The 11,508-nt window shown below is 46.4% G+C and overlaps 1 protein-coding gene across 1 annotated transcript; it reads right to left on the bottom strand.

The window, feature by feature from the left end:
- Positions 1-4,126: 4,126 nt before the first annotated feature.
- Positions 4,127-9,843, bottom strand: rap1gapl (RAP1 GTPase activating protein-like). The gene is made up of 19 exons (XM_084027601.1): positions 9,701-9,843; positions 9,530-9,562; positions 9,316-9,406; positions 9,116-9,151; positions 8,965-9,012; positions 8,596-8,793; positions 8,427-8,524; positions 8,139-8,217; positions 7,777-7,830; positions 7,605-7,688; positions 7,414-7,514; positions 7,192-7,321; positions 6,950-7,111; positions 6,432-6,503; positions 5,827-5,913; positions 5,572-5,727; positions 5,413-5,496; positions 4,690-4,709; positions 4,127-4,599 (listed from the first exon to the last, which is right to left on the bottom strand). Exons 1-19 carry the CDS (start codon positions 9,769-9,771, stop codon positions 4,515-4,517), a joined length of 1,689 nt encoding a protein of 562 aa, XP_083883727.1. The 5' UTR covers positions 9,772-9,843; the 3' UTR covers positions 4,127-4,514.
- Between the last annotated feature and the right edge of the window lie 1,665 nt (positions 9,844-11,508).

Below are 11,508 nucleotides of genomic sequence, written 5' to 3'. Positions count from 1 at the left end.
ATAGTCGGTATCTTTGTCCCAAATGTTGTGTCCACATCACGACCAAAACTGATGAGTACAGTGCATGGTTTTTCATCATCGCTCTACCAATGGGTGTTTTTCGCCTGGTTGTCGTTATGCGTGTGAGAGTGTGAACGGTATAACCTGCGGTTAGCGCGGCCGCTAGCCTCGCTTCCCCGCTCTAATATATTGTACACTCACCGGCCACTTCCAACTGCTCGTTAACGCAGCAACTCAATGCATTTAGGCATGTAGACATGGTCAAGACGATCTGCTGCAGTTCAAACTGAGCATCAGAATGGGGAAGAAAGGTGATTTAAGTGACTTTGAACGTGGCATGGTTGTTGGTGCCAGACGGGCTGGTCTGAGTATTTCAGAAACTGCTGATCTACTGGGATTTTCACGCACAACCATCTCTAGGGTTTACAGAGAATGGTCCGAAAAAGAGAAAATATCCAGTGAGCGGCAGTTCTGTGGGCGCAAATGCCTTGTTGATGCCAGAGGTCAGAGGAGAATGGCCAGACTGGTTCGAGCTGATAGAAAGGCAACAGTAACTCAAATAACCACTCGTTACAACCGAGGTATGCAGAAGAGCATCTCTGAACGCACAACACGTCGAACCTTGAGGCGGATGGGCTACAGCAGCATAAGACCACACCGGGTGCCACTCCTGTCAGCTATGAACAGGAAACTGAGGCTACAATTTGCACAGGCTCACCAAAATTGGACAATAGAAGATTGGAAAAACGTTGCCTGGTCTGATGAGTCTCGATTTCTGCTGCGACATTCGGATGGTAGGGTCAGAATTTGGCAACATGAAAGCATGGATCCATCCTGCCTTGTATCAACGGTTCAGGCTGGTGGTGGTGGTGTAATGGTGTAATGGTGTGGGGGATATTTTCTTGGCACACTTTGGGCCCATTAGTACCAATTGAGCATCCTGTCAACGCCACAGCCTACCTGAGTATTGTTGCTGACCATGTCCATCCCTTTATGACCACAGTGTACCCATCTTCTGATGGCTACTTCCAGCAGGATAACGCACCATGTCATAAAGTGAGAATCATCTCAGACTGGTTTCTTGAACATGACAATGAGTTCACTGTACTCAAATGGCCTCCACAGTCACCAGATCTCAATCCAATAGAGCACCTTTGGGATGTGGTGGAATGGGAGATTCGCATCATGGATGTGCAGCCGACAAATCTGCAGCAACTGCGTGATGCTATCATGTCAATATGGACCAAACTCTATGAGGAATGTTTCCAGTACCTTGTTGAATCTATGCCACGAAGGATTAAGGCAGTTCTGAAGGCAAAAGGGAGTCCAACCCGGTACTAGCAAGGTGTACCTAATAAAGTGGCCAGTGAGTGTATGTGCTGCTGTGTTGCACCGCGCTAACAGGCGCTCTCGCCAGAGCTGACTGCATTGTTTTAGTTTGCCATAGTGTCAGCAGTTGCCTATATTCCACGCAGATTTGCGTTCAAGTCTGCTTGTTTCGATATTGTCTTTTGCAGACGTTTTTTCGTTACCACTCTAACGACTGGTGTTTTTTTGCCTGGTTGTCATTGTGTGTGCGTGTGTGAGTGTGTGAACGGTACAGCCTGCGGTTGGCGTGGCTATTGACCTCACTCTCCCCGCTGCGTTGCTAGTTATTTTGGTGTGCCACTGTGTTGCACCGCGCTATAGGTGCGCTCGCCTGAGCCGGCTGCGTTGTATTAGTTTGCCATAGTGCCGGCAGTTGCCTATTCAACGCAGATTTGCGTTCGAGTCTGCTTGTTTTGATATTGCCGTTTGCAGACATTTTTCCGTTACCACTCTACCAGCGGGTGTTTTTTGCCCGGTTGTTGTTGTGTGTTAGGGTGTGAATGCTGTAGCCTGCGGTTGCGCGGCTGCTATCCTCACTTTCCCGGCTGTATTAGCCTGTTTATTTATTGTGCGCATTGCTGTTTTGCACCATGCTATAGGCGCTCTCGCCTGAGCCGTCTGCATTATATTGATATGACATAGTGCCAGCAGTAGCCTATATTCAACACAGATTTGCGTTGGGATCTGCTTGTTTTGTTATTGTTTTTGGCAGCCATGTTGGGCTCTCATAACTGTGTTTCTTGTATGGCCTCCCTCCAGGCAGAGGATGGCCATGACCAATGTCCTGCATGTCTCAGGGTTAAACACCTGAGGGACGCAGTGTCAGATAACGGGTGCAACAACTGTAGTTTTATGCCTCTTGCACTCAGGCTTAGTAGGTTGGCTGATATGGAGGATGAACCGGGGTTGCCCCCCTCGGGTGTGGGTCCTAGTGGCACCAGACACCATGCTTCAAGGTCTGGTGGACCCCCCGGGAAGTCCTGTAAGTCTGACAAGGTTGATTCTCTCTCAACTGAGTTTACTGAAATAAAAGCCCTTCAAAGCCTCCAACCAGCTCACAATACTCCGGCCTCGGTAGGTCACCTTGAGCCTTTGCACTCTCCTTGCCCCCCAGAGGACGACATGCTGTCCACGGCTGCATCGTGTCGGAACTTGGCGTGGAGGAGGTTTCCCAAGCCTCTCAAGCCTTCTCTCGAGGGTCTGCTGGCAGCTCAACTGGAGGGTCTGTGTCTGGCCGTGACACTGCTAGGCTGGCCATGCGTATGGCCCTGGCACGTCTGGGGTTGGATGAAGCCCCAGTTTCAGCTGCACCAGTAAATGCCTTTTTCCGGCAGGCTCCTCAGTCCTCCGCCTTCTCTGCACCGCCCTCTGAGCCTTACATTGCAGAGCTCCATAGATGTTGGCCAGACTCAAGCGCTCTCTCACACCACACCAGTGATAGCAGAGCTCTGGCGGCCATGAATAATGCTCATAGTTATGGCCTAGACCGGTTAGCTCCGGTTGAGCCATCTATTGCATCCCTCATTGTCTCCCCTGATGAGGCTATGAGGACTGATGGACACTGTCCTCGGCCCCAGAGCCGAATTACAGACGACCCATTGACGAGGAGCTATAACATTGCTGCCCGTATGGGCTGCCTCGGGAATTCGCTTTCTCACCTCATCCTGGCCCTGTCGCAGACCATACAGGAGTCCAGCTATAATCCCGTAGCACAGACTCTCAGTGACACTTCACTGCAGACGTTGGTTGGTTGCCAGGACCCACTTTTGACGTCTTGTGACCAGTCAAACTATTATAAGCTCCAGGGCACCCTCCACAAGGTTGCTGTATGCCAACAGGTGGAAGTGGTTTACACAGTGGTGCAAGTCGCAGGGCGAACTCCCCGAGACTTGCTCGGTGTCTGTGATACTACGCTTCCTGCAGTCTGTATTGGACGATGGAAGAGCTGCTTCCACGCTGCAGGTTTATGTGACTGCTATCTCGGCCACACATGCCAGGGTGGATAGCCAGATGGTGCGGTCCCACTATCTGGTCAGGCAGTTTTTAAAGGGAGCCCAGAGGCTTTGACCGCCTTGGCTCCCGAAGGTGCCATCATGGGATTTGCAACTTGTTCTGAGGGCCTTATGTCTACCCCCATATGAACCACTGAGTCCGGCCGATCTGGGGTCACTATCTTTAGCGCATTTTAATCTGATCGGTTAACCGGTTTCAACCGGTTAATGAGGCTCGGTGGTCGGTCAAAAATATTTTTAGTTTTGGCCATCGCTAATGTGATCTTGGGCGCATATAGAGCACAAGGGCTCCCTGTGCCCTTGGGGGTTAAGTGCCACTCTACCAGGAGTATGGCTACATCATGGGCTGCCTTGAAGGGAGTCCCTCTTCAGGACATTTGCTCCGCTACTACCTGGTCTTCAACATGTACCTTTTCCCCGTTCTACAGGGTAAATGTTGCTGTCCCTCATCCTGGGGCGACGGCTGTCTTGTCGGCAGGTGGGTGAGTTCTCCTCATGACCTTTCTGGTATAAGTCATCCAGTGCTTAAGAGTACTCTGTCACTCGGTTCTCTCAGATTTTAAGTAAGTATTTTTAGGTATTTGTAAAATATTTTCTTCCATTACTAGTAGTTTATTCTTCCTCCTCTCTTCTGCTTCTTTTTACTTTTGGTATAATATGTTTGTTTCTTAAATTGCCAAAATCAACTGTCTAATAATCTAATAATCATGTTCTTGTATCCTTATATCCATCTTCATCATCAAACCAATACTTAATTTTCTGCATATTTAGTTTTTTACTTGGTTTAATTTGTTCTGCTGTTCGCCAACTCGGACTCATCACAATGACTTGTCTTTATACCAAAGTAAAACAGATCTGTTGAAAGTAAAACACAAAAGTGGAAACACAAAACATTTGAACTTTTCCTGACCATTTTAAATCATTAGCGTTTCACTGAAATACAATGTTAAGCTTTAAAATGATGTAGAGTAATACCGCTATGACAGTAAAATTATTATAGTCTCAGAAATACTATATAGTCTTACACTCTATTTATATTGAAGCCATCCAGCAGGCTAATAAAGTCTTGATCATATAGGCGAGTAATGTCTATATGTAAATTAACATTTAACATCTACAGATATAGATTTTCTTTTATGTCTCTTCTTGAGGGCTTGCTTGATCTTGAAGTTCAGCTGGTCCCAAACTGTCAGCAGGCAGAGGTCCTGGAGATTTGTCACTGAAAAACAAACAACAACCAAACAAATGTCACATTTCTTTATCAAATCATACAAAAGATCCAATTTGAACTTGTTGTGTTGAGCCTTACCAGTCTCCATCTTTGTCTGTCTGTAAAGGAAGTTACAAAATAATATTAGATCAAATCTTTCAATAGGTATTTATTAGGGATGCACGATATTATCGGCAAGGTATCGGTATTGGCCGATATTGACGTTAAAACGTATTATCGGATATCGGCTAACACGCTGATATATTAAACCGATAAATAAAGACTGCTGCTTCCTTGATTAAAGGCGCCATATGTAAGAATGTGGCCAAAAACGGTACGACACTCAATTTCAAAACACTGCGGCGAGTCGTATCCGCCTCCCCCTCCACCCCCTTCCCTCCAGACTCGAGGTTGCCAGAGCTGTTGGCGTACCCTCCGTCAGCAAGCTGGACGGCGGTCGGGGGAGAGACGCACACAATGATTAAGTGGATAAACGGTCCGTGTACGTTGCAGCCATCCGACTTTCGTTTTGAAGTCTACAATCGCAAAACGGATAACGAGTCGTTTGTACTAGTGTACTCCATGCCGTTTATCGATGAGAGATGACACGGGTGCATTCACAGAATCTGCTGCACGCGCACTTACGAGCATCGATGGGAGGGAGTGGAAGAGCTCGGTATATATATCGGTATCGGTTATCGGCCAAAATGAGTTTTAAAATATCGGTATTTCAGATATCGGCAAGAAATCCAATATCGTGCATCCCTAGTATTTATTAAATCAAGCACATGAGATGAGAATGATCTCACTGAGCATTTTTACCTTGGGCTTCTGTGATGCACTGCCACCAATCTTCCTGGGTCCCCCGAGAGTCTCGAAGGAGTGACTCCGCACTCGTATGGCCCTCTAATGACAGAGTCAGAGGGAACATAGTCAAGTCCACTATCTGAAACCTGAAATGCAAGGGAGGCCAACGTCTACCTTAAAGTTTTCAATGAATCCTCCGCTCCCCTCGGACACCCCCCGTGTGCCCTCAGAAGATGGGAGAGCAGACATTGGTGGATCCCCCATCATGCACTGGGAACGTGTGGAGAGTTCAACCTGCAGGCTCTCCAGAAGCAACGAACGAGTTCGGAGCTTGGTAAGAGAGGAGGGACGGGAGAGCACACATGACAGGGAGGAATCAGAGGACCACCTTGATATTCACAAATAAAGAGCTTACAGTTAAAGAAGTACCTCTAGCCGGCTGAACCGTTGAGCCTTGTAGCAGGAAATCTCTGCATTGATGAGTTTGGTTAGAAGGAACTCTCTCAGCAGGGAACACTAAAAGAGTGGACAGAGAGAATAAGACTTGTGAAGCATCCTGATTATGTATTAGTCCTGTGGACTCAGGGACAGATGGAGCAATAACAAAGTTCACTGGGGGGATGCTAGTCACGCTTTGTTAACGAGACAAGAGGCAGAAAAAAGGTGGGAAAAAGGCAAATATGGAGCAAAAACTGTATGTAAGACTGGACCACAAGACAAAGGCTGACGTGTATCCTAATCCATACCACATACAGACTCTAAGCAGGTGTTCAGTGTGTTCACACTAGAAAAGTAACCAAATCAATTATAATGAAAGCAGACAGCATACTAAATATTATGAAACATCTCCAATAAAAGAATGACGGGTGACGAAAATAAGTATTAGATCTTTAGGAACATATTGATGTCTATTTGTGATAGTTAGTGAAATCCTGACAGCAAAGAAATAGTTTAAGATTAAAAGTTTGGCTGTTGCTGCTGCTTATATTTCTTGAGTGCTGAGAGGAATGATAATAGCTTGTATTGTGTCTTACATCTGTGAAGATGGGAGGATCCGGGAGAACCGGACCAAAGGGGGGAACATCCTCTCTGGCTGTGACAGATACCTGTGAAGAGCAGACAGGAAGACCAGACTGATGGACCGTCCTGGCTGCAATTAGCTGATAATCAATTTATAGACATCAGTAGAAATTTCGTCCGACTAAAGTAATGAGAGATTGCAGCACAGAAATGCCAAGGTCATTTAGAAACTGAGGTGCCATAGTTTGTCCACCAGAAAGCAGTGACAAGTGTATTTTTCTACTGTAAAATGTCTCCATAGCTTGATCATAATTACAAATGTCCTTATTATAAAGGTCTGTTTGATTATCTTTAACAGATATCAGTAGACACATTTTTGAACTGTGAAATAGCAATATGGGTAAATCAGCCTGAACGAATTCCAGTACAAAGTCCAGCATTTTAATAATCATGAATACAAAACAAGGTGCCAGTCACTCCAGCTGTATTGATCGGGATGATGGATTCAACTACAGGGCTGTTTGTCACCTACCTGGTAGGCAGGTTCACCTGTCCCCTTCGGACCTCGAGTCCTCCGGACCACCAGGAAGCAGTGCAGGAAGTGAGACTTGATCATATCAGATAGAAACGGGGTTTGGCCCTCCTGGTAGACCAACGCTACAATGTCATTACCAATGTGTCTTTTCCTTTGTAACTGTGTAGGAAGAAACAGCTTTCTCAAGAGTGTGAAAATCCCCTCACACACTGTCCTGTGAATTCCCGGTGACCACTGACCTGCTGCGGGTCGCCCTCTGTGAACGGCAGTTTAGTTGCAACATGGAACATGATTTCTCTCCCGTGGAAGGAAGTGAAAACGGCTTCACTTCCTGTCTGACCATGACACACATCCAGTCCTCCTCTGAACCTGATGAAGACGGAGCGAGGACACAGACATCATGTGACGTTGACACATCTCACGTGTCATTGGCCAGACAACATCAACATGGTGCGCTTTACCCGCTGAAGCCTTGTAGTTGGATCGTCTCTCCCAAAAGAGAAAGCAGCTCTTTAAACTCTTCACTTTCCTTGTTGTTACCAAGTATGTCTTCCTCAGCGAGCTGGAGACAAAAGCATGCAGTGTGGCAGGGAATGGTTCAGTTTCAGCCATTCCTGTCAACGCAGCATCTTTTTCCTGCACCATTTCTTACCTGCTCGTCCTTTTGGTACAAAATGCCAAACTTGAAATTGGGAGACACTCTGTGCTCATCGAAGGTGGTTATGAGCTCTGGAGCCTGAGGGAGGAGGAAAGGGAGACAAGCTTTCAGAGGATTTAAAAGAGCGGTCGTATATTTTTAGAGCTTGGTCATTTTCTAGCTTTACCTTGAGATAGCTGACCACTTCAAACTTTGAGACGGTGACTCTGTCACAGAGCATCTAGAGAGAATATGAGTAGACATTTATCAAGCTCGGCACTGAAGTACAATCTTTTACGTGAGTATTTTCTATTTGATGCTCCTCTCTAGTCCCTGAGGGGAATATTCTACGCTCCGGCTGGAGAGTGGGTCCACTACATTTGACTAGTTGCTTAGTTACATTTACACACTAATCCTACATTCAAACATATCAGTGTATAAAACAATATACATGGTTAACAGAACATAAATAAAAACACTATTTTTCTGACAATACTTAATACTTTATGTAGATATGAAGACTTCCTCCTTCCAGAATAATAATAATACCTTTGCTAGTTCAACGGCCGATGGGATGTTGGGGAAAAGGGAGGCAGAGAAAACTCCATGCAGAGAGCACTCCTTCGTTCTGTGAGACAAGAAACACAATCTGCCCATTACTGTTGGGATGAACAGGCAGCACAAACAGACACACAATGTATAGACTGCTCTGACATCGTTCTGCACAGTGAATCTCAAGCATCAGCGGAGAGGGACTTTAAGGAAATGTTTCTGTTGGACCGCAGCTTGAATTCTACAAAAATCTCATATTTGGCTAAAATGGCTGAAGATCTCCACCTTAGTATGACCCGCAGCCTGCTCTCCTCTTCCTCCAGACACACAGAGAGCACCAGAGGCCCCAGAGACGGATCCACGGCAGTGAAGGAGTGATGGTACTAACAGGATGAAAGGATGATCAGACCAAGAACGAGAACACATTCACAGACTTTAGATGAGGTCTGCTCACCCGCGAGCGGAAGAACTCCTGGTAGATTTTGGCCTCCCCGTCTCTCTCCATGATGTCGTAGCCGTCTGGCTCGAGGCCATGATGGGAGGAGGTGGGACTCACGTCTACAAGCCTCTCCAGAGGGGGGTCTATCCAGTAGCCCCCCAGCTTCGGAGGGAGGACGAGCGGCAGGTCTCCACCTAGCGTTAAAAGCTGAGACTAAAATAGACACAAAGGAGCATCTCATGATGATGATGAGGCCCAGTCCTTACTGTTGTTTGGGGAAACAATAAATGTCATGGCATGCATAGAAAGGTCAGTGTCAACACACACACACAGGATCAAACCCGTATACAGAGTGTTTTTGACTTCCTCAGACGGAAAACTAACCTTCAGAGGAAGAGGGAATTCACAGCGCTGCTCATCGATCCTGCTGCCCTGATGGACGAGGGGAGTATCAATAAGATGATAAGAAACTTCTCTCGCTCAGACATCACTGAACACACGCACGCTACACAAGATCAATCATGCCGTAACTCACCTGCAGCTTTTCAATGATTTCAAACAGCTCCGTGTCCTGATACGAACAACAGGCAGCGGACGTCAAGACCCAAACGCAGACGGACGGAAAGGGAAAGGAGGAAGAGGAACACGGCAAACATCTCAGAAATGCACGATGAAGAAACACGTTATATTGAATGAAAATAAGAGATGGGAGATTGGTGCTGATAATGATATCACCCTCTGGTTGCTGCTGGCAGGGAGGAAAGGCTTCCTGTCACTGGCAGGAGAGTCCAGGACGTCCAGGATGTTTTCCTCTGCAGATTCAGGTCTGCAGCAACAGGTTCATTCACAGCACAATGCATCACTTCTCATTCAGGTCTGATTATACAACAAAAAGAGCGACTTGAACGTTAGCTCCAAACTGCTGCAATACGATGGAAAATAAACTCACCTCGTGTCATCGCCACATGTGAATCTGTCCACACTGTAAACAAGGAAGTAAGAAGTACTGACACAGACACCATTACATATATCTAAACATACTGTCACTTATCAGTCAGTGTAGATGTGTAGATACTGACTTGAATGTGTCGTCCTAATTTGAGACGGTGTCTTTACTCACCCTCCGTACGCCCCGAAAGTGAAACTTCTCTTTCTGGAGAAAGACATGTCATTCCTCTTTTCCCTCTCCATGGCTTTGGTGTCACTGTGAATGTTTGTACATGCCGGTTTGCCACCGAGTCGATCAGGGCTGGCTAAGGTTGAATTAATTCACTCTATCATTCTGTCACCCCTCCTCCTCTCTGCCCCCTGCCTCTCACTCATTTAAGCTTCCCTTTCCTCCCTCTGTCCTGCTGTCAGCCAGACATTCAGCATTAACCCGCTCACGCTCACAGGTGCAGCAGCTCCCCCCTGAACTAGAAGACGGACACGGTCTGCCTGCTCCATGACATCGATCCCCCTGCTCTAATAAACACTGGTATCTCAGCCTGACTGGACTTAAAGATAGACTTGTAAATAAATAAAGAAACGGGTGCGACATTTTCTCCCGGACCTGTTACCCTTTGAGTCGGTGAGGATCATCAATTATTGACAGCGCACACACAGTGAGGGTGAGGAGACAGGCAGCAGGGGAGGGCGAAGAGAGAGAGAGAGACAGAGAGAGAGACAGAGAGAGAGAGGGAGAGAGAGAGAGAGAGAGAGAGAGAGAGAGAGAGATTTTTTGATTTTTAAGAAATACTTTATTCTGTCATTCTTTTAAAGGAGACTAATCACAAATGATTAAATGGTCATCTTCAGACACACAGGCAAACAATAAATAAGTACGCAGTAAAATTACAATAACTCTTCAGAAAAGAATAGCTGGCTTTCCATCGCAAAGCACAACATGTCGCCGTGAGCCCACTTCAGGCTGAACTCATCCACATCCTTCATTTCTTTATAATAGTTAAAATCGATCGTTATTCTGGCCTTGACCATCCTCTTAAACAACAGTGTCAGATCAATGTCTACCGAGTGGTCAATTTTTCTTTTCCTGCTCACATATATAGCCATTTTTGCTTGTCCCAAAATGAAATTAGCTATTTGACATTTGTGTTTGGCCGACTTTCTGTACTTCACACCGATAATGAACTGTTGTCTGGAGAAAAACTCACCCATTTTTTTAAACAATTTTTCCAACACGTCAAACAATGGTGCCAGACGCACGCACTCTGAAAAACAGTGGAACACTGTTTCTTTGTAGGGACAGAAAGGACAAACATCACTTGCGCCACTGTCAATTACAGCCAGGAAAGCATTGACAGCTACCGCACCATGTAAGAGCCTCCACTGTAGGTCAGCTACCCTCTTTGTAAGCGGAGGCTTATACAAACCACTCCAGGCAGGTTTGACATCACCTCCCAAGTGTAGGTGATCTCGCCAAGGTGTGTCAATGCGTTCCTTGAGCTTATTTTTGTTCAGACCCTTCACCATCATTTTATACACCGCTTTACCTTTTGCCTCTTGTAGGTTTAGCAGAGTACAACTGTTCTCCAAAAAAAAACCAGTACAGTTGCCAAACCTGGGATGAACACCTAAGGGAGGAAAAAGGTCATCAGCATTGGGCACAGCCACCCCATGACAATAGTTTTCTAATAGGACACATTCGTGTCCAGTCAGGCAGTGTTTCCAATGTTCAAGAAGCTGCTTGATAATCCTTACTGAACGTATTCCCAGGCTTGCTGCTAATGCAGCTGCATTGTTCAAGTCAGGGCCAGCAATGTCCACCACAGATCCGAGAGTTAAAATCCTTGCTCCATAGAACCGTTCAGCCACTGCTAGTCCTACCCAGCTGGGGGCGTCCAACCGTCCTCCGTGCACCACCGGTTCCCTCAACAACCAGTAGAGGGAGTCACTGTGCACCAGTCTCTCCTTGACCAGTGTTTTCCA

The sequence above is a fragment of the Eutrigla gurnardus genome (assembly GCF_963514095.1).
Source record: "Eutrigla gurnardus genome assembly, chromosome: 14".
NCBI classification, from domain to species: Eukaryota; Metazoa; Chordata; class Actinopteri; order Perciformes; family Triglidae; genus Eutrigla; species Eutrigla gurnardus.
The sequence above is the reverse complement of the archived record's forward strand: the minus strand, read 5'-3'. Positions and strand labels throughout refer to the sequence as shown.